Source organism: Heterocephalus glaber, unplaced genomic scaffold (assembly GCF_053883595.1).
Source record: "Heterocephalus glaber isolate CG9 unplaced genomic scaffold, H.glaber_assembly_v1.0 deba00001760, whole genome shotgun sequence".
Lineage (NCBI taxonomy): Eukaryota > Metazoa > Chordata > Mammalia > Rodentia > Bathyergidae > Heterocephalus > Heterocephalus glaber.
This window is the reverse complement of record NW_028258457.1, coordinates 4,358,543-4,381,059: the sequence shown is the minus strand read 5'-3', so window position 1 is coordinate 4,381,059 and position 22,517 is coordinate 4,358,543. Positions and strand designations below refer to the sequence as shown.

At 51.7% G+C, this 22,517-nt stretch overlaps 1 protein-coding gene across 10 annotated transcripts in view; it reads left to right on the top strand.

Annotated features, from left to right (window-relative positions):
* Positions 1-2,954: 2,954 nt before the first annotated feature.
* The window catches only part of Ap3d1 (adaptor related protein complex 3 subunit delta 1), a 40,221-nt gene continuing 20,658 nt past the window's right edge, over positions 2,955-22,517 (top strand). For 7 of the 10 annotated variants that reach the window (XM_087201570.1, XM_004865890.3, XM_087201566.1 and 4 more), the window contains exons 1-5: positions 2,955-3,287; positions 15,693-15,788; positions 17,216-17,296; positions 19,389-19,469; positions 22,191-22,298. In XM_087201570.1, the coding sequence (XP_087057696.1) occupies positions 3,192-3,287; positions 15,693-15,788; positions 17,216-17,296; positions 19,389-19,469; positions 22,191-22,298 (462 nt within the window). In that variant the 5' untranslated portion in view covers positions 2,955-3,191. The remainder of the gene's footprint in view (positions 3,288-15,692; positions 15,789-17,215; positions 17,297-19,388; positions 19,470-22,190; positions 22,299-22,517) is intronic. The other 3 variants (XM_087201571.1, XM_087201569.1, XM_087201568.1) reach the window with 3 other exon arrangements.

Sequence of the window (22,517 nt, the reverse complement as noted above, 5' to 3'; positions counted from 1 at the left end):
TACTTTTCCAAACGCTTGTCCTGGTTGGAACTTTGTCCTTTATCTCTATTCATTGCCAAAGTTGGCATATAGTGGATACTCAGTACATTGTTATGGAATGGATGGATGGCCACAAGGGTGCATGGCGTGGTGGGTGGAGGATTCACGAATAGGTGTGTGGGTGGACAAGCAGGTGGATGGGTGGATGGTGGGCAAATCATCTGTGGATGAGGGAACCAATTTGAGGCTGGAGATGGGATTGATAACTGATGTCCAAAGTTCAGGCCAAGTCCTATGGCTCATGGCTCAGGGTCCAGCTCCTTCCTGAGAGGCGGCCCTTTTCTCCAAGCCTGCCCTACCACTGCTCTCTGCTGGTCACTCTGGGAGTTGCAGGAAGCCCACCTACTCTCAGGGCTATAAAAACGGGCTTCTGTCAAAACAATTGTTCAATCGTCATTAATGTAAACTTTTTTTTTTTATGGTACCAGGGATTGAACTTGGGACCTTGCACATGGGAGTCAGGCGGCGGAACCACTGAGCTAAATCCCTGGCCCTAAACATTTTTTTTTTAAGGAAAGAGGTCTATTTGATTTAATTTAAACATTTCTGGCACGAGTGGTGGTTCATGCCTGTAATCTCACCAGTTGGGAGGCTGAGGCAGGAGGATTGCTGTGAGTTCAAGGCCAGCCTGAACTACATAGTGAGAGGCTGCCTCAAAAACAAAAAACAAAACAACATTTCTTAGCCAGGCATGGGGGCTCACACCTATAATCCCAGTACTCAGGGAGGCCGAGGCAGAAGGGTCTCAAGTTTAAACTCAGTGAGGGCAATTTAGTGAAACTCTATCTTGGAATAAAAAGTAACAAAGGATGGACCAGGGATTTAGTTCAGTGGTACCGCCCACTTTGAAAGTGCAAGGTCCTAAATTTGATCCCTGGTACCAAAAAAAAAAAAAAGTAACAAATGGCTGAGGATATAGCTCGGTGCAAAGGCCTTGGGTTCAATCTTCAGTACTGCAAAAAGTCAAGAAAACAAATATCTTTTTTTTTTTTTTGGTACTGGGGATCAAACTCAGGACTTTGTACTTGCGAGGTAGGCAGTGGAACCACTGAGCTAAATCCCCAGCCCCTAAGTATCTTTTTTTGAGACAAGGTCTCACTATGTAGTTTGGGTTAGCCTTGAACTCACTATGTAGCCCAGGCTGGCCTCAAACTCACAGCAATCCTCCTGCCTCAGCCTCCCAAGTGCTGGCATTACAGGGATGCACCTCCTCACCCGGCCAAATTTCTTAGGGTCCTTCTTTTGTAGCAAACACAAAAACAGATCTCACTCACTGAATTTATTTTTCAGTGGAAGGAGACTGTATAGATGAGTAATAAGCCAAATAACTTGGTCAAAAACACAGTGTCTAGCTTGGTGGTGCACACCTGTAATTCCACCTACTCAGAATACAGGCAGGAGGATCGAAAGTTTGAGCCAACCCTAGTGAATTTATCCAGACCCTGTTTCAAAATTAAAAAATAAAAAAAGGGACAAGATCCAGGTGTGGTGAGTCACACCTGTAATCCCAGCACTCAGTAGGCTGAGGCAGGAGGATTGCTGTGAGTTCAAGGCCAGCCTGGGCTACATAAGGAGACCCTGTCTCAAAAAGCAAAACACACACACAAATCACAACCCCATGCTGTGTTAGAAAATAATCAGAGTCATTTTAGTGTATGTATGTGGTACTGGGGATGTAACCAAGGCCATTGCACTGAGCTACATCCCCAACTCATTTTCATTTTTTAATTTTGAGATAAGGTCTTGCTAATTTGCCCAGGCCCAGCTTGAAGTGCAATCCTTCTGCAGAGTAGGTGAGATAACAGGCGTGCATCGCCATGTCTGAGCCGATGCAGTCCTACCCACTTTGTCTCATTATAAATTAGTTGGTTTTTTTTTTTTATTTTTTGAGATTGAGTCTCACTATGTAGCCCAAGCTGGCCTTGAACTCCCAGTGATCCTCCTGCCTCTGTCTCCCAAGTACCCGGGATTACAAGTGTGCACCGCCAAACTCGGCTGGTTTTCTTTTTTTTTTTGGTACCGGGGATCGAACTGGGGTCCTTGCGCTTGCGCAGCAGGCGGCCAAACCACTGAGCTAAATCCCCGGCCCCTCGGCTGGTTTTCTAATTTCTCCTGCAGGACAGAGACCAGGAATATCTCATTCACAGCTTCATGTCCCAGTGTCTTCATATGCCCGTCACACAATAGGCCCTCAGTAATTTAATTTATTTATTTGAGGCAGGGTCTCACTATGTAGTTCAAGCTGGCCTTGAACTCACTATGTGGCCCTGGTTTGCTTCGAACTCGCTGTGATCTTCCTGCTTCAGCTTCCCCAGTGCTGAGATAACGCGTGTGGCACCACTCCCGGCCCCTCAGAATGTATTGAATGAATGACTGCGTTGGAGCCCTAGTCCGGGCCCATTACTTCCGGTGGGCCAGTTGTTTCTTGTCCTGCCATATCACAGGTTTTGTGAGGCTGCCGGGAACACAGGATTGGTTCGCTGCAGCGTGGGATTTGGAGGTTCTCAAATAGCGTCATCTTTACGATTCAGAAAGGGCGGGGCTGGACTCTTCCTCAAGAACCGCAAGGAGAGTTCCACGTGGGCGCCCCGCCTACCTCGGCCCCGCCCACAACAGGGCAAGTCTACATCCGTCACTTAGTCGAGGGGCGGGACAGGACTGAAGCTCTCGGGGGCGTGGTTAGAACGCGGAAGGAGGAAGTAGGTGGAGTTTCTGTGGCTACTGACCAAAGAGAGAGCAGAGTTTTGAGTCGGAAGAGGCGGGAGCGAACTGCCAAAAAGGACGGTGTCCACATCACCATTGGGCTGCCTGTGGTCGTCAGGGAAACGGAGGCAGGGGCGGGGTGGTGGTTTCTAAGGAGGCGGGGCTTCCGGGGGCCGACTGTCTGAGACCCAGCGGCCACCGTCAGCTGACCTGCAGCCATCTTGTCCGCCATTTGCCAGCGGCGGGGTGCTGGAGCGCGGTTGCTCATCTAGCGGGTCGCTCCCGCCTTTGCCTCCGTTTTGGGCTCCTGCCGCCGCCCTGGCCTGGACGCCCTCCCCGCCGAGGCGCCCGGCAGCGCAGCGGTCTGAGGGTGGCAGGTGCGGCCCTGAGGGTCCCAGTACTGCGCCCGGCCGCGGTCCTCCGGGGACCCGAGCGCCTGGGCTGCCGCGATGGCCCTCAAGATGGTCAAGGGCAGTATCGACCGTATGTTTGACAAGAACCTGCAGGACCTGGTCCGCGGCATCCGCAACCACAAAGAGGACGAGGTGAGGCGGCGCGGAGCGGGGCTGCCCTGCCTGGTCACCGCCCCGGGGCCGCTGGTCCTGCCTGCTGGGCCTGCTCGGCCTCCTGCCCGCTCTTGGGGTCATCCCCGACCCTGCACCGCGCTCCGGCTCCGCTGGTCCCGAAGCTGCCTCCTTGCACATGCTCTCCCTCCCAGCCTCAGTTTACCCACGATTGGCTGTTCTCTGTCCACCTAGGGAAAGCGCTGCCCAAAAGGCCACGCCTGGAGCCCGGCTGCTTGCTGGTGTTCTTCTTCCCCAGCCTCAGTTTACCCTCCTGGAGGGAGATTCGATCGCTTCCTCCCTCCCCGCGCGGATTTTCTCCAAGAGACTGCGCAGGTGCCCAAGCTGTGGCCCTGCCACCTGAGCGAATTTCTGGGTCGCTGGTTGAAGATGCCGGATCTTTGCCTGCCCCAGCGCTCTGGAATCCTCCTTGGGAGACTGAAGCATGCGGGTCTCCCCCCTTGAGGGAGACTGTGGAAACATGTGTCCAGGTTGCTCCTTGAGGCCTGGCTTGAACCTGTGTGTTCTCAGGCCCTTGCCTCCGGGCCCAAGCTGGGCCACTTTCTCTCAGCCTGTGCACCATAAGGGAAGGACCCAGGGTCCTGGAATGGGGAAGCCTACTTCAAGCAGGAACCCGAAAGCCAGGGTGTGGAGATGGTTTTCCAGAAGTAAAACTGTGGGCATGATTTCCTTCCCTTTCCCCCCTTCCCTTCCCCTCCCCTAACCTGTGAGTGACCTAGATTAATGAAGAACGAGGGCAGTTAGTGGCCATCAAGCCCCTGGCTCCCTTGGAGGGTGCCTGAGCCAGAGACAGGGCAGTGGAAGCCTTATGGTGTCTCCCTGCTGGACAGACTTTCGTAAAGGAAGGCAGCTGTGTGTTGTCCTACAAGCCCCAGTGCCAGATTCACCTCACAGTGGAGCACCAAAAGGGGCAGGGAAGCCTGAAATTTGCTTCAGGTACCTGCAGCCGGGTCCCTGTCTGGGAATTTGAGTCCTTGCCTAGTTCATCCCCCTTCCCTTCCCTATGACTGACCTAGGCTCTGGGCCCTCTTTGCTGCCCCAGTTACAGTGTGTCACAAACTTGCCATCACCCTTTTGCCTTTTGAGTTGAAAGAGTAGCTGACTGGCCGGGGAATTGGAAATGTGGTTTGCACCCTTTGGTGGCTTTTCCACCCCTGTAGGGTGTCCTGGCTGCCCTCCCACCACTTCATTCAGTGGGAGTCCCTGAGTACCTGCCACACGTATTCTCCTTAGGGTGGCTGGTTTTTAGGGGCGTGTGCTATGTCCTCATTGCCAGAGGATGGAGGCCAGGGCCTTGCACAGGCAAAGCTCACAGTCCACAACTGAGCCACATCCCTAACCCAGGACCCTTGGGCTCTTTATTGGAATTGCTGTGTATTAACAGGACTTTTTTATTTGTTTTACTTTATTTTATTTTTTTGTGAGAGAGGGTCTCACTGTGTAGTCCAGTCTGGTCTTGCACTCACTGTGTAGCCCGGGCTGACCTTGAACTCACAGTGATCCTCCTGCCTCAGCCTCCCAAGTGCTGGGATGACAAGTGTGCACCACCATAGATGCGTAGCTCCAGCTTTCTACGTGACCCTTACCATCTGCCAGATGGTGATTCTGGGCAGGCCATGTTTAGAGGTCCTGGTTCTCAGAAGATAGTCTGTCCCGAGCTTTCCTCCTGTGCTCACCTCTGACTCCAGGCTCCTGTCTCTGGCAGCTGTTGGGGTCCTGAGCTGTGCAATGACTGCTCTGCCCTCACCTATTTATTTACTTATTTTGGTGGCACTGGGGATTGAGCCCAGGGCCTTTGCACTGAACTACATCCCCCGTCCTTTTTTTGGGGACAGGGTCTGACTGTAGCCCAGGCTGACCTTGAACTTGAGACGATCCTCCTATCTCAGCCTCCTGAGTGCTGGAATCACAGGTGTGTGCCACTATGCCTGCCTTTCCCACATCTTTAAAAAGGCAGCTTCCTTGTAGACTCTGCCCTGTGGCCCCTCTGCACCTGAAGGAAGATGTCCCACAGTGTGCTTTTCCTGTAGCAGCAGTTTTCCAAAGAATATTTCCTTTTCATGGTAGGTTTTATTTAAAATTGCACAACATCTCACATAGGCTCAGTGGTGGGTTCGGGAAGAGGCAGTGTGACCCAGTGTAGTTCAAGATGTTCTTGGCCCTGCTTAGCCAGGTGGCCTTGAGGGAAGCCCTGATCTGTTTGTGTGAACAGCAGGGGTCTGGTCCCCTCCCCCTCTTCTTGCTAAGTGGTTTTGAGGCTGCAGCAACGTTAGGCTCTGCCAGGTGCCCTGAGCAGAGGTATGTGTCCCAATGTTTGTGTGTGGGGTTTTTTGTGGGTTTTTTTGGTACTGGGGATCGAACTCAGGACCTTGCGCTTGCCTTGCAAGCGGTGGAACCATTGAGCTAAATCCCCGGCCCCCTGTTGTTTATTTTTTTGAGACAGGGTCTCTGTGTAATCCAGGCTGGCCTGAGTAATGAGATTACAGGTGTGTCCCATTGCACCCAGCTCCAGTTTTCCAACTCTCAGCCTGTGACTTCTCCGGTGCTGTATGTTCATTTCATGTGTCACATTAAGGAAAAAGGCCAGGTGTGCACAGCTGTGATCCCGGCACTCACAGGCCCAGGCAGGAGAATGACCACAAGTTCGAGGGCAGCTTGGACTACATAGCAAGATTCTGTCTCATCAAGAAAAAAAAAAAGATAGTAGAAAATACTGGAGTGTGTGCTGGGAGTAAAGGTCTTTTCCTGGACCATCTAGTTCTCGTCGGTACTTGGGAAGTATATTGTGTTACCATGCATAATATATAAGTAAAATGTATTTAGTTCTGCCATGTTAGGGATAGAACCCAGGACCTTGCAGGTGTTAGGCAGATACTCACTGCTGAGCCACATCTGTAGCCCCAAGTGACTTTAATATTTTATTCTTACCGGCACTCTCCATAACTTGGAGAAAGCTTTTGTGTGGTAGGGGAGGGGTTTTTCTTTTCTTCTTTTTTTGGGGGGGTTGGGCAAGGTCTTCATGTGTGGTCCAGGCAGATCTTGAGCTCACCATGTAACCCAAGCTGGGTTTGAACTCCAGGGATCCTACTGCCTCAGTCTTCTGAGTACTGGAAACATAGGTGTGCATCACCAGTGTACTTTTTTTTGGGGGGGTAACTGGGAATCGAACTCAGGACCTTGCGCTTGTGAGGCAGGCGCAGTGCCATTGTGCTAAATCCCCGGCCCTGTTTGTTTTTTGTTTTCTTTTGTGTTTTTGTTTTTGTTGTTGTTGTTGTTTTTTGAGACTCACTATGTAGCCCAGGCTGGCCTCAAACTCCTGGTGATTCTCCTGCCTCAGCCTTCTGAGTGCTGGGATTACAGATAGGCGCCATCACGCCCATCTGTTCGTGTTTTTAATTATATAACATAAGTCATAATTTTTCACCCTTCCCTGAGTGCTGAGGGTGGAAGGTAGGGCTTAGCATATTCTGAGCACATGCTTTATCATTGAAACGCACCCTCAGCACTTTACTTTTTTTTTTTTTAAACACACTCACTGTTTATGTTATTCCATGAGTAGTGAAAATGTCTTTCTCTAAACATACTGCAGTTCAGCCTGGCACGGTAATCCCACCGATCTGGGAGGCTGAGGCAGGAGGTTCATAAATTTGAGTTCTGCCAGGGCAGCTTAGTGAGTAGTGAAACCCTGCCTCAGAATAAAAAATAAAAAGGCCCTGGGTTCCATGCCCAGCACTGGCAGGAAAAAAACCCAGCCCCTCTCCTATAACCCTGCCACAGCTCTTATATAGGCAGCGTGTTGCTTTTCTGCCCAGAGAGCTCGTATATGTCCTGAGTGTGCACAGGGTCTGGCATGCGCCCTGCCTGGCAGTCTTCTGCCTGGCAGCATGGGCTTTCTGTGTGTGTGGAAAGGCCCTGCCACTCATTTCCGAGCCTCCCTGGTGCAGCTGTCCTTGGTTTTCTCACCATACCCCTTTGACAGGCATCAAGTGCGCAGGAAGTGCCGCATCTGCTCCAGGGGACAGATCTGGAGATCTGGAAGACAAGGTCCTTAGGCAGCCCTGCTGCCCAGCGAGCCCACCCTTTCCATGTAGTCCAGGCTGGCCTCAAATTCTCAGTGTTCCTCCTGCCTCAGCTTCCCAAGTGCTGGGATTACAGGCGTGTGGCTCCATGCCTGGTAAGGCACACCTTTTTGGACATGGGTTACCTTGGCCTTGCTGGACTGTCCCTGACCTCAGCAGCAGTCACAGGGGATGCTCTCATCCACTCCCTCTCAGTGCCCTCCGACAGCGTCCAGCATGCACGACCTGTCTGGGGAATCAGTGCCGCTGGGGGGCTTGGAGTGAGTGTTTGCTTGACACCTTTGCTGGCCCTGCTCCCCTGCATGCTGGCAGCTACTTTCACCTGGGGTTAGGCCAGTACAGCTGCTCCTATGGTGGTGGCCTTTGAGTGGGCCCAGGCCCCAGAGTGACCTGTTACTACCCTGCCTTCGTCCCAGGCCCCTTCCCCCTCCTCTGTCCACTGCCTGCTCACCTGCTCCTAGCATGAAGCCCTCTTCTTTTTTTTTTTTTTGGCTCCAGGGATCAAACTCAGGACCTTGCGCTTGCAAGGCAGGCACCAGAACCACTGAGCTAAATCCCTGGCCCTGAAGCCCTCTTCTGTTGCCTGTCACCTTTGCTCAAGTGGAGCTGTGCCTCCCTGAGAATGGGCCTCCTCCTCTCTGCCCCTCCAGGGGCAGGTGGTGCCCATTGTTTGGGTCTGGGGTAGGACTGGCTCTGCTTGTGGCCTGGCCCTCCTGCCAAGGCCTCCCACCCTGGTCCAGGTGTCCTGGTGCCTATTCATCTGGGGGTGGAGCCGCCTCTCCTCCTGATTTTCTTGCTGCAGCTCCCCAAGCCAGCTGTGGCTCCTGCCTCCAGGCCATAGTCTCCTCGAGGCCCCAGTTTACTTGGGTGCCTCCAAGGGTGACCCTACCCTATGCACGCAGCTGAATACTGTTCCCCAGCAATGCCAAGTGTCAGTCCTGGGACCTGTGGGTATATTGCTTCACGTGGCTGAAGGGACTCTACAGATGTGATCAAGTTCAGGATCCTGAGGGGGGTCATCTAGGACCACTGGCGGCCCAGAGTACCCCAGGGTCCCCTTGAAAGGGCGTGGGAGGGTGAGAGGCCAAAAGAGGCTGAAGATACTGGATTGCTGGCTCTGTAGATGGAGGACAGGCTGTGAGCCGAGGGCTGCAGGTGCCTCTAGGGGTCGGGACAGGGGAATAGCCTAGCGAGGCTAGAATCTCGGCTGCTGTTGGCTACCATGTTTCTGGTGATTGTTTCACACAGACCAGCCCCTGCTTCCCTCCCACCACCCGGTCCCATCTCAGCTCCCGACCATGGCCTTCCTATCCATGCCACCAGCCCCAGCCATGGCCCCCACCGCTCCAGAACCTGAGGTGTATCACCTGTGCCTGGCCTTGCTGATGCTCAGGCTGTTGGCTGGAATGCATTCCTCCATGACGTCCTCCCCAGGCCTTCAGCCCCAGCCCTGGCAGTGCAAACAAGCCTGTCAGCTGGCCGTGAGGAGTGTGCCCCAGCGCCACTCCCTCAGGTGCACACTGCCAAATCCATCACAGGAGGGACAGCAGAGGACAGGAGCGGCCAGGAAGAGGGGACAGCCTGTCACCCGTGGTGTCCTCCATGGGTGCCCTGCCCCTGGGAGAGGAGCTGATGAGGATGCCAGAGCTACAGCAATGGTGGCCAGGCCCAGGAGGTATTGGGTGATTGATGCCACTGCTGCCAGGAGACAGCCCCATTCTGCAGCAGTACCAGCCACCGGCAGTTTAAAGTTTTCCTGTAGTCTTATTTATTTATTCATTTATTTGTAGTACTGGGATGGAACCCAGGGCCTTCACACTGAGCTCCATCCCTGGCCCTTTTTTTATTTTTTATTTTGAGACAGGGTCTCACTAAGTCATGAAGTTGCCTAGGCTGGGCTGGAACTTGGTGATCCTGCTGTCTCAGCCTCCCAGAGTGCTGGGATGACTGGTGTGTGCCGAGCAGCATGGCTTCTAGTCGTTTTGTGTTCACCTTGTGTCCCTGTGGTGGCATTTGGTCAGGCGTAGAGCTCTCTGGGATGTCCTGACTGTAGCTGCCTGAGTTCCCCTCCCTCCAAGCCCCTGCTTGATCCCTGCTGCCCTCATCCCTGTCCCTTCCAGCCTGGGCTCCTGGGACCCTTCCTCCTGCCACGTCATGAACTCTGAACTTGGGCTCTGGGATTGTGCCCATAGTGCAAGACATGATTAATAAATCTAGGGAAGGGCCGGGCATTTAGCTCAGTGGTTCTGGTGCCTGCCTTTCAACTGCAAGGTCCTGAGCACGATCCCCGGTACCGTAAATAAATAAATAAATAAATCTAGAGAAGACAGATAAAAAAATAGAGGAGCTGAGGAACATGATGGAATCCATAAAACAAATGCAAACATTTCCAGGAGATTAAAAACTCCATTGCAAGTCTACACAGCAGAATGAGCCATGTGAGGACAGAATTTCAGACATAGAAGATAAGATTGCAATTAGTGAGCAGGAAAAGAACAGTTGCTTTGAAATTGTAAGGCACCACGAGAAATCAATCCAGCAGCTGCTAGACGATGCAAAGAAGAATAACATAAGACTGATCGGAGTCAAGGAAGAAACAGGAGAGAGAGCAGATGACATAAAAATAACTTCACAGAAGTGATGAACTCGAGCTCTGGGCCTTTGCACACCTGGCCTTTGCCCAGGGCCTCCTTGCTTTCCTCATGTTCACATGGCAGGTGCGGCCCCTGGTGCATGTGCAGCTTGGGAATGTGGAGGGATAAACGGTGAAAGCCTCCCTGTCTGCCTACGTGAAGTCACCTGTCCCAGGTGGCAGTGTGTGTGTGGGGGGGTGGCCGGAGTGCAAATAGGGCTATGAGTGAGCAAGTGCACAGAGGATCTTTGGGCTGTCACAGCAAAGCAACTGCATCTCTGGAGCTTTCTAGCCCTAACCAGGTGGCAGACATTTCTGCTTGGGTATGAGAATTTCCAGCCCGCTGCACTGGCGCTGCTGGACATTTGTTTGTTCTACTGTTGTTTATTTCCTTGCTGGGGATAGAACCCTGAGCCTACAGCTGCTAGGCAGGACTCACTACTGAGCTGCACCCCCAGTCCTGAACATTCACTTTGTTACAGCTGAGTTTGTATGGAATAGTCTTTGAAGCTGCCATGAGCTAGGATTAGGATGGGAACTGAGGACGTGCTGGTAGGTTGTTGCCTCTGGCCTCAAGAACAGCCTTTTTGGCTAGGCCTGGTGGCACACACCTGTCTGAGGCAGCGCTCTGAGAAAAAGATTGCAAGTTGGAACCCAGCCTGGACAGGTTAGGGATTTAGCAAGCCCCTGTCATGTAGATTAGTACAAAAGCCCTGGGTTCAATCCCCAGGAAAAATAAAAACAAAACAGCCCTTTCCTGCAGCCTTGGTATTCACGGTGCCACCATGGGAACCCTGATCAGAATGTGTCCACTGGTCAGGCACGGAAGCATGCTGTGCTTGCTGGGTGGTATTTTTGTAAGATTTCACAACTTTTTAGTTTTTTGAGATAGCCTCACTATGTAGTTCATGGTGGCTTTGAATTTTCTCTACCCAGGCGGGCCTCAAACTGATAATCCTCCTGCCTCAGCTTCCTGAGTGCTAGGATTATAGGTGTGTACCACCACACTTTGCTAAGATTTCATAACTTGTGAGAAGAATAAAATATCAAGTTTGAGCTGAGTTATTCCATTCCATTCATTCATATTTTACGATACTGGAATTGAACCGAGGCCTTTGCACTGAGCTATATCCCCAGGCCTTTCTTATTTTGAAATAGGGTCTTGCTAAGTTGTTAAGTTGCTTGGGCTGGGCTTGAACTTGCAGTCTTCCTGCCTCAGCTTCCCTGAGTGCTGGGGTGACAAGTGTGCACTACCATGCCTAGTTTATTTCTTCTCTTTTAGTAACATCAATCATACCTCTAAATGAGGGTCACCTGGGCACTGTGTAGACTGGAGCCGAGGTGTTCCTGAGGCAGGCATCCTGGGCACTATAGAGTGCTAAGCAGCGTTCCTGGCCTCCATCCTCTCTGTGGCAGGAGCCTCTCTGTCATGACAACCACCTGTAGCCCCAAGCATTGCTCAGCATCCCCTGGGAATGGGGTCACCCGGCTTACAGCCACTGCTTGAGCTCTGGGGTTGGCTGGTAGCCTGGTTGACAGGATGGAGACAGGCAGTGGAAGGTCAAGGAGGTCGGAGGGTGGCCTTTTGCTTACCTATCATGTAGCTACTCTGCTGAGTTGTCCTTGATGCCTCTTTATTTTTTATTTTTTAATTATTTTTTATCTTTTGTACCGAAATCGAACTTGAGTCCTTGCACTTGCAAGGCAGCCGGCAGAACCCCTGAGCTAAATCCCCGGTCCTTGAGGCCTCTTTATGAACCCTTCTGTCCCTACCCTGTTTTGTGTGGTTTTTTTGTTTGTTTGGTTGGTTTTTTTGGAACCAGGGATTGAACTCTGGGTCCTTCTGCTTGCAAGGCAGGCCATGGAACCACTGAACTAAATCCCTGGCCCCACCTCTTCTGTTTTGAGACAGTCTATGTAGTCCAAGTTGGCCTTGAACTCATTGTGTAGTTCAGTATAGTCCACTCACTGTGTAGCTAGCCTTGAATGCATGATGATCCTCCTTTCTCAGCCTCCTGAGTGCTGGATTTCAGGCATGGGCCACCACACATGGCTTCTACATATTCCTGGACAGGGACCTGAGAACCCTGTGCTTTGCCTGAGGCTGCAGTAGATGTAGACCTGACTATGCCCTCCCAGGCTCGGGCACCTTACTGTCGCTTCCTTGTTTTTGGTCGCAGAGCTGCCCACTTGGGTCACACAAGGCTGAGAGAGGTGCTGTTGGGTGGGAGACCTGGGGGCCAGCATGGGAGGCTTAGGCACGTAGGGCCAGCTCCTGCCTGTATTTCACGGCGAAGGGGTTTGAGGCCTTTGGATGCATCTCTGCCTGTGTGCAGACAGCAGACCAGCCCGGAAGCCCCTCTGCCAAGACTTGGTAGCAATGAGCTTGAGAAATGCTGGCCACAGTCAGGTGTGGTGGTGCGCACCTGTCATCCCAGCACTCAGGAGGCTGAAGGAGGAGGATGATGAGTTTGAGGCTTCCATCCCCTCACAAAAGTGAAAAAAGTACCTGACTGGATTCATTTAATTTAGGAGGGGCCCTGAGAATCTGAATTTTAAAAAAGAGCACACCAGGGAATTCTGGTACGCAGTGGTGGTTGAAATGGCCCATTTCCCTGTTGCCTGAGTTCTTGTGTGAAGAAGTATCTTACTGCTGCAGCTCACATAGCTAGAGAGAAGTGTGAATTTCACATGAAACTGATGAGGTGTCAGAAATTTCATTAGGCTGCACCTCTCGTTTTTTTGGAAGTGTTAATATGTAGCCATTTATACTTTACACCACAGAATATTTCTAGTTTAGGGTCTTAGTGTACAGCCCTCCCTTGGTATCCTTGAGGGCCCCTAAGGACACCAGAATCTGCAGATGCTGAAGTCCTTTCAGTAAATCGGGTAGAGCTGGTGGGCACAGGGCTGTAATCTCAGTGCTTAGAGAGGCCGAGGCAGGAGGATCACAAGTTCAAGTCTGGTTTGGGCGATTTAGCAAGACCCAGTCTTAAGATACAAAAAATAAGGAGAGGGACTGGGGATGTAGTTCAGTGGTAGAGGGGCCCTGGGCTCAGTCCCCGGTACCATCAATGAATCAAGCAGGCAGTGGGTAGTTTTTGCACAGAACCCATACACCCTCCCCAGATGGCTCCTGACACCCAGTGCAGTGTAAACGCTGTGGCATGGCATGCCGCTGTGTTGTTTGGGGATGACACACAGGTGTTCAGTATGGGTGAAACTTTGTTGTCAATTCTTTTTTTCTTTTTGGTGGTACAGGGACTGGAACGCCAATCTGAGGTTGGTTTAATCTGTGGACACTGATCAATATTTTATTCTTTCTTTGTTTTTTTGTGGTTGATGAGGAATTTTTTTTTTTTTTTTGAAACAAGGTCTCACTATAGAGTCCAGGCTGGCCTTGAATTCAATACATAGCCTAGGCTGGCCTCAAACTCATGGTGATCCTCCTGTCTCAGCTTCCCGAATGTTCGGATTACAGACATGTGCCACTGCACCTAGCCAGTTTTTTTCTTATAAAAGGATGTATAAATTTTCTACTTTTCTGTTAGCAGTGCTGTATGAAAAGAAAGAACATTGTCATCCTCTTGCCACATTCCTTATTTTATTTTATTTATTTATTTATTTTTGGTTCCGGGGCTCAAACTCAGGACCTTGCGCTTTTGAGGCAGTCGGCAGCACCACTGAGCTAAATCTCCGGCCCACATTTCTTATTTTATCTTAATATGACCCTGAGACAAATATCTAAGTACTTTTGAGAATTTTTTTTCAGGGCTATGGATGGAACTCAGGGCCTTGCATATGCTAGATAAGCACTTTAGCACTGAGCTACATTGCTAGACTATCCTCCTACCTCAGCTGCCCTTAGTGCTGGGATTACCAGTGTGCACCACCACACCTGGTTGGCCCTGTTTCTTCTGAGTTGTTTTGGGTTGCTTTCGGTTGTTTTGTTTTGTTTTGTTGCAGTATCAGTGATTGAACTCAGGACCTTGCAATTGCCAGGCAGGTGCAGTGCCACTGAGCTACATCCCTGGCCTTGCTTTCTGTTGTTTTTGGTTTGGTGTTTTGTTTTTGTTTTTTTTTTGAGACAGCATCTCGCTTTGAGTTCAAGCTGGCCTTGAACTCAGTATGTAGCCCAGGCTGGCCTTGAACTTCTGGCAGTCCTCCTGCCCAACCTCTTGAGTGCTGGGATTACAGGCATCCACTACCACACTTGGCTGTAATTTTTTTGGTACAGGGAATCGAACTCAGGACTGTGGTCTTACGAGGCAGGCAGTGGCACCACTGAGCTAAATCCCCGACCCTGTTATTTTTTTGTTTTTTGAGACAGGGTCTTGCTATGTAGTTTAGTTTGAAGTCACTATCCTAGGCTGCTGGCCTTGAACTCACAGCAATCCTGCCTCAGCCTCCTGAATCCTGGGATTATAGATGTGAGCAACCACGTCCAGCTTTGGATTGCATTCTGGGCATTGTGAGTGATGTTACCAGAAAGTGATTTTGTCAGCCCCTCCTGTATGCCAAGAGGAAGGCCAAGGTCTCTCTGAGTTTTCCTGAGGAGGTTTGGCTTGAGCCCCTGTTGGCGGTATTTGCACTGTGTGCCTGGGAGCTGGTTTGCCTGTCAGGTGCCAGCACTTTCTTCTTTGAGGCTCTGCCAGCCTGTTCCCCACAGCGGCTGTGCCCTCATCATTCCCACCCCCAAATGTGAGGGTCCAGTTCTCTCACTCCCATGCCTTCATTCTTCCCCTTTTTAAATCAATAGCACTTTGAGATGCAGGCAGGGGTGCCCCCACTCTGCACTCTGGGCAAGCACTGAGGACCCCAGAGCAGGACCTTATAACTTGAGGCATGTTGGCAGGATACGTATCACATGTTCAGTTGTCCTGAGTTGTCAAAATATTTAACCCAGCGTCCTGTGGGACAATGGTCTCTCCCCTGTGTCCCCATGGGGGTGGCAGGGTGGGTTTCAGGCTGTGTAAGGGTTGGGGTTGGGTGACAGGACAGGCATGTGTGCTGTCTGAGGGTGTGAGGGCAGCTGCATGGGGATGTGGGACTGGCCTGCTCTCTGCAGTGCCGAGCTGGCTTCAGGAGGCAGCCGTCCTGTGTAGAGCCCTGGGGCCTACTGTCGGGGACAGTAGAGGGTCCCACAGTAGGACTCTTGGTTCTGTTGTAACACACCAGCAAGGTGGTGAGCAGCACCCTTGGGTCAGTGCATGTCCTCGAAGGCAGTTTGGGTTCCCCCGGGACTGACGTGATGTGGTGCTGGCTCTGCAGTGGGAGGAGCTGCTCCCCAGGGGCACGTCTGTCCATCACACAGCGAGGACATCAGGTCAGAGCTGAGTGAACCTGGAGACTGGTGCTCAGTGGTGGGAACCTGCACATGGGGTCACAGCCATCCAGGCACCATGCCCCAGATTTGAAAAAACCCAGATGTCTGTTCACTACGCAAGGGGCAAACAAAACACTTCTGTGCACGTGCTGGAGTACCATATGACTGTCACCATTGTCCAATTCCTGTCTTGATTTGCCTGTCCTGGACATTTCCTATCCATGGAGCCCATGTATTGACCCGGGTCTGCTGCTTTCTGGAATGGATGTTAACTGTTGTAGCTAGATGTCTGTAATTTATATTGGTGATGTTACTTTTTTCTATTTTAGGCAAAATACATCTCTCAGTGCATCGATGAAATCAAGCAGGAGCTAAAGCAGGACAACATCGCTGTGAAGGCCAATGCGGTCTGCAAGCTGACGTATGTAAGTGACCTTCGCCGCTCCTAGGTGGCACCTGCTGCTACCAGCCCCTCCCCCTGTCCATCCCCCACCATCCACCCCACCACCTGGGTGTCTGTCCATCTATCAACCCGTCTACAGCTATTGCTGCCATCTACCATGCAGGGTTAATCAGAGTGGGCCACAGGGCACGGCCAGCTCCGAGGGAGAGCACACCCCCCACACACACATGGGGAGACCGGCTCTCCTGCCTGTCCCTGCTGCAGGCGTTTGTCACGTTGTAGCTATTAGGAGGAGCTGCTTTGCCAGTCAAAGTTGGGGAGTGTTAAACAGTATAAGTAAGTGCTGTGTAGTAGGAGCTTGTTATCTTTTTTTTTAATCATTCTTTGAGTTTATTAGTACACTTTAGATATATATAATGATCACATTCATTGTATGGAATTTTTTTTTGTTTTATTTTTCGTGTTTTTTTTGAGATAGGGTCTTGCTTTGTAGTTCAGGCTGGCCTCAAACTCATGGTGATCCTCCTGTCTTGGCCTCCCAAGTGCTGGGATTACAGGGATGCGCCACCACGCCTGGCTCATCTTATGGAATTTGTACTTGTACATGATATGTCTTGATTCATATTGTTTGTTTACCATTCCTCTCCTCCCTTATTGTCTTTACTTTTTTACCCCCTTTTGTGGTACTGGAGATGGAACTGAGGGCCTTAACACTGAGTTACATTCCCAGCCCTTTTTTTTTTTTTTTGAGACCATCTCAGTAAGTTGCTAAGTTATGCAGGATGGACTTGATTTTTTTTTTTTTTTTGGCACCAGGGGTCGAACTCAGGACCTTGCACTTGCAAGGCAGGCGCTGGAACCACTGAGCTAAATTCCCGGCCCAGCAGGATGGACTTGAACCTTTTTTTTCTTTTTCTTTTTCTCTTTCTCTTTCTTTTCCTTCCTTCCTTCCTTCTTTCTTTCTCAGGATCTTGCTGTGTAGTTCAGGTTGGCCTTAAACTCACAGGGATCCTTCTGCCTCAGCTTCCCAGAGTGCTGAGATGACAGACGGGTGTCACTAGGCCTGGTGCTGCAGTCTTTTAGTATTCATTAGCCCATCCCTGGGATTTTATGTATTTATTTTTTTCTTAAGAGTAGGAAAATTTAGGGCCGGAGATTTAGCTCAGTGGTTTTGCCACCTGCTGCGCAAGCGCAAGGACCCAAGTTCAGTCCCCGGTACCAAAAAAAAGAGTAGGAAAATTTATTGGGGAATAGAAATGGGGAATAGGAATAGCTCCTGAGAGACAGGAGAATGGGTTGCCCCATCCCTGAGATTTAAATATCAGAGTCCTCTGTCAGAGCGTGGGGATGGAATAGGAATGTTGGGGCTATGAACACCGTGTTAGGATTTAAACTCTTTGCCTCTGCTGTGGCTCATGAGTTATCCTTACCATGCCTCCTCCTTAACAGTTACAGATGTTGGGGTATGACATCAGCTGGGCCGCCTTCAACATCATAGAAGTGATGAGTGCCTCCAAGTTCACGTTCAAGGTAAGTTTCAGGGACGGTGAGATGGGGGGTGGTGAGTGGGAGGTCTCTGGGGAGGAGAGACCCTTTCCAAAAACCCTGACGTCCCTGGAGGTTGTCCCGTGGCTGCCCTTCCCATGTCCTGAGCCCTGACCATGTCCTGAGCCCTGCTGCTGCGAGGGCACTGTGGTGTGATATCACCCAGCTCCTACGCGCCAGGCTGTGGGTGCCAGGCAACTGTCCTGAAACCCATGTGCATGCCACTTCACAGGCGGTGAGCTCAGGTGCAGGAGGAGCTTCTTGTTTTTAAAAAATTCTCTGAGCTCAGGGCGTTGTTCAGTGGTGAGTGCTTGCCTAGCATGGGTAAGACCCTGACTTACATGGCCAGCACCTCAGAGAAAAAAAAAAAAGAACAAAAAAGTCAAGCATGGTAGCACATACCTATTATCCCAGTATTCTAGGAGGCTGAGGCAAGAGGATCACAAGTTCAAGGCCAGCCTGGGCAATGTAGTGACTTAGACCTTTCCTCAAAAAAGGGCTGGGTAGGGGCCCAGGGATTTAGCTCACTGGCACTGCGCCTGCCTCACAAGCGCAAGGTTGTGAGTTCAATCCCTGGTATCAAAAAAAAAAAAAAGAAAGAAAGCTTGTGTTATAAATAAAAGTAAGGCTGGCATGATATAGTGGCTTAGAAGACCCTGTCTTGCCAGGTATGGTGGCACGAACACACCTGTAATCCCAGAACATGGGAGGCTGAAGCAGGAGAATCACCTAGAGTTTAAAGCCATTCTGAACTGCGTAGTGAGACCTTGGCTCAAAACAACAAAAATACCCTGTCTCGAAATATAAAAAAATATAAAAGGGCTGGGGTGCAGCCCCGTGGAAAGGTCCTGGATTCCATCTCCAGCACCTCAAAACAAAAATGAAACAACAACAACAAAAAAAGACCAAAAAACCAACATAACAAAAACTCACTAATGGACTAATCGAGTTCCCTAAGCTTTCTCCACTTAAGTATCTCTACAGATTTTGTCAACTTATTTATTATTGTTGTTATTACTATTGATGGTGGTACTGGGGATTGAACCCAGATCCTTTGCACTGAACTACATCCCCAGTTCTTTTTTTATTTTTTATTTTGAGACAGGGACTCCCTAAGTTGCTAAACTGCTAAGTTGCCCAGGCTGGGCTCAAACTTAAAATCTTCCTGCCTCAGCCTCCTGAGTAGATAGGATCACAGGTGTGGGTCGCCACATCCATCACTAATTACTTTGTACAGAGGTCACCCCTTGTTACCCTGTCCCTTTGCCTCTTAAACATTTTCTGCCTCAGCCTCCCAGCATGCCAGGATTACAGGTATGCATCACTGTGGTTGGCTACTTGTTACTTTAAAAATTGTTTTTTATTAACACATATTCATTGTTGATATTAGTGGGGGCTGGGCGTGGAGGTGCACACCTGCAGTCTCAGCACTCGGGAGGCTGAGGCAGGAGGATCACTGTGAGTTTGAGGCCAGCCTGGGCTACATAGTGAGACCCTGTCTCAAAAAAAAAACGGCCAGGGATTTAGCTCGGTGGTTCCAGCGCCTGTCTCACAAATGCAAGGTCACAAGTTTGATCTCTGGTACCAAAACAACAACAAAAAAGATATTAATGGGAGATCAAGTGATCTTCCCTTCTACAAATGCACTCAATGTGCACTGATCAAATCTGGCCTTATCCTCCACTGGTTGCTCCAAATGGAGAAATGCCTAGGGCAGCCATTGAAAGCAGTCTGTGTGTTTGGAACACAGCTCTGCATATCCCCTGCAGCCCAGCGTAGTGAGCTCTGCATCTTCCCATGGCCCTGCGATGCACTTGGGCCTCCCTGCATTGGAGCCTGGTTTGTTCCTGGCTGCCGCAGGCAGCGTAAGTGCAGCATGTTGGCACCCCTTAAAGCAACGCTGTGCCTCAAGGGCCATGCGTGGCCAGCTCTGTGGGGGTTCCTCCTCTTGAGGGTTTTAGGGACTGGTGTGATCTGCTGGTGGCCTCCAGGTGCCCCTGCCGTGGCCCCCAGAACCTGGGCTGCCCAGGAGGCCCTGGGCATCTTCTCTGACCCTTGGTCTGCTATTGGCTCACAGCGCATCGGCTACCTCGCTGCCTCCCAGTGCTTCCACGAGGGCACCGACGTCATCATGCTGACCACAAATCAGATCCGCAAGGTAGGCCCTGTGCATGAGCCGAGCCTTTGGGGCTTGCTCCTGCAGTGGTTGCCCTCCACACTCAACATGACAAGTGGCAAGCCCAGAGCCGATGGCCCTGGAGCTCACCAGGTTTCACACAGTTGTGGTTTATTCCCTCAGCGAGCTGATGTGGCTCCTATGTGACCACCCCTATGTGAAGACACGAGGCTGTGGCCTTTGCAGGTCTGCACTCACGTGCTCTGGCTGGTTTGTGAGGCTCGGGCATTGCTGAGTGTCCCCTTTCTCATGTCCTCTGCATGCTACAGGAGGGCTGGTTTGGATGCTCCCTCCATTTCCCATCCCTCGTCTTGGAGCCATGCCTGCCCTGCTGGGTTCTGTGCCCTTTCCCACCCCTGGGCATCCTTTGTGCCTGGACCTTGGGGTTATGTGACGTGTATTTTCTGGCATATGTGGGTTTTTTAAAACTATTTTTCGTGGTCCTGAGGATTGAGCCTAGTGCCCAGGGCTTTTGAACTGAGCTACATTCTCAGCATTTTTTATTTTGAGTTAGTTGCTGGGTTGTCCAGGCTGTTCTTAAACTTGCTGTCCTCCTGCCTCAGCCTCTGAGAGTGCTAGAGTTACAGGTATATACCACTGTATGGAGCTTAGGTCTGTTTACCTTTTAAGATGGTCTTTGAGGGCCGGGGGCTCAGTGGTTCTGCCACCTGCCTCGCAGGCACAAGGTCCCCAGTTCAATCCCCGATACCAAAAAAAAAAAAAAAGATGGTCTTTGAGGCTGTGGAGTAAACATTTCCTCTTGGGCCCCAGTCCTTTGAGCATCTTTCCTTCCTGCCCTGTGATGGCTTTGTCACAGGTACTGGAGCAAGGCAGTCACCTTTTCAGTGGGTGGCTGGCCCATTTCCTTTCCCAGACTGTGCCCCAGAGGCCACAGCCCTGCACTCATAAACAGCCGGGGCCAGGGCTGGGCCCTGGGAGGTATCACTGGCCCTGCAGGTGACCATGAGCGTGTGGGGAGTCAGTGCTTGGTGCAGAAACCCTGACTCTACCCCTGTGCTGCCTGAGGTGCTGGGGGGCCTGTGGCCGGCCGGGCTGCTCACAGCGCAGTGTAGTCCTCAGGGCAGCAGGGTGCGGTGCCCTGCAGGAGGGGTGGGCTCCTGAGAATGAAGGGTGAATGGCAGGAAAGGGAGGCAGGTTTTGGCCGTCTCCAGCAGCACCTCATTGGGGACCAGACTCAGGCTTGTCACCCTGCCCAGAAGTGTGCTGAGGCGTAGGTCGGGCCCAGGTGGTGGGGATGCCTCCCACCTTCCTTCCTAATGGAATGCACAACTTGTTGGCCCCATCAGGAGTGCTCGGGGGCCACCAGTGTTGCCGCCGCTCCCAGCTTCGCAGGTGCTTTCCTGGCTGGGACACGGCATGGTGTCTATGTAGCCGAAGCCCAGCTACTGATAAACGTTCCCTCTGTTGTATGAAGTCACCACAGTTGTGTGCTTCAGGTTGTGGTCCCTGTGCCTCTGTCCCTGAGACCCACTTCCTGGTGACATGGGCCAGGGGCTGTTCCAGGCTCGTGACAGCCTGGTGAATCTGAGTGTTCCCTTTTAGGAGGCCCTGAGGCAGCGCCTGTAGCAACCCTGCTGCTCTTCTGTGGCCTTTGGTACATGATGCTGCGCTAGGGCCAGGCTGTTGAGGGGAGGAGGGCTGTGCCAGGGCTTCTGATGCGGTTTCAGCCCTGGGCCACATGGTGGAGGGCTCCTCACCCAGATCGTCTTTTTCTTTTCTTTCTTTTTTTTTTGTCCTGGGGATAGAACTCAGGACCTTGCACTTGCAAGGCAGGTGGCAGCACCACTGAGCTAAAATCCCCAGCCGATCACCCACATCTTTTACCATGGAAGTTACCCCTCACCCCAGGCCCTGGGCCTTCACATTGAGCTACATCCCCAGCCTTTGTCATGTTTTATTTGAAATAAGCTCTCACTGAGTTGCCCAGGCTGAAGCTCCAACTTGTGATCCTCTTGCCTCCCAGAGTGCTGGCATGTGAGGCGTGCACCACTGTGGCTGGCAGAAGTTAGCTGTTAGAGCTCCTGGCGTGTCTGTGGTTTAGTTTGGGAGGCCCCTTCAGAAAGCCGTCCCTAGGAGCAAGTGTGTGGCGTCTGCATTGGGTAGCCTAGAGTCAGGAGTATCCTGCACACTTGTTAGGATAGGGTGCTGGTGTGGCTGGAGGAAACAGAGGAGGCTTCTCCCAGGCTGGGCCACACTTTCCTGTTCTCTGGAAACATGTTCTGCCCCCAGGGCAGTGCTTCTTACAGCTGTGGGAAGGACGCAGAGACGTGTCTGTTTTGCTGTTGGTGATGAGGCCTGGGTAGAAGCAGGGTTCTGGGTTGCATCCTGTGGGTCTTCTGCTGCCCTGGGCCCGCAGGGGGTTGGTCATGGTGTGCTCTGGTCACCTCCTGGGACTCAGGGCTGTGCTGGGAGCTGGGGAGCCCTTTCCCAGGCTTTGTGGTGACTGGTGAGTTGGGCCCTCTGTCTTCTGGAGCCAACAGACTCTGGCTCTTGTACCCGGTGCTCTGCATCTGTGTCTTCATCCATCCCAGCTTCTCTTGACAGCACTGTGGAAATGGCAGGGATTGTCCCCCTTGCCCAGACCCAGTGCCAGGCCCCTAGCCGGGCAGTGAGATATGATTGCACCTTTTGTGGTGGACATGCTGCCCGGGGCCACCCCTCACCCTGACCTCTTCCCCGCAGGACCTGAGCAGCCCCAGCCAGTACGACACAGGAGTGGCACTGACTGGTCTGTCCTGTTTTGTCACCCCAGATCTTGCCAGAGACCTGGCAAATGACATCATGACACTGGTGAGTTTGTGAGTGCCCTGGCCACCCCCTTGTGAGGGTGGCACCTGGCACCTGGGGCTCAGGCATCGTCCCGAGGAAGTTCAGATGAGACAGGAGTCCCATTGTGGTCACACCTGTGGGCCCTACTCTGGGGCCACTTCTGTCCCTGCACTTCTGAGTTCCCCCTTGAAGTCCTCCTCCTGGCAGAAGGAAAGGCTGTGTCGCTGACCCATTGGCCCT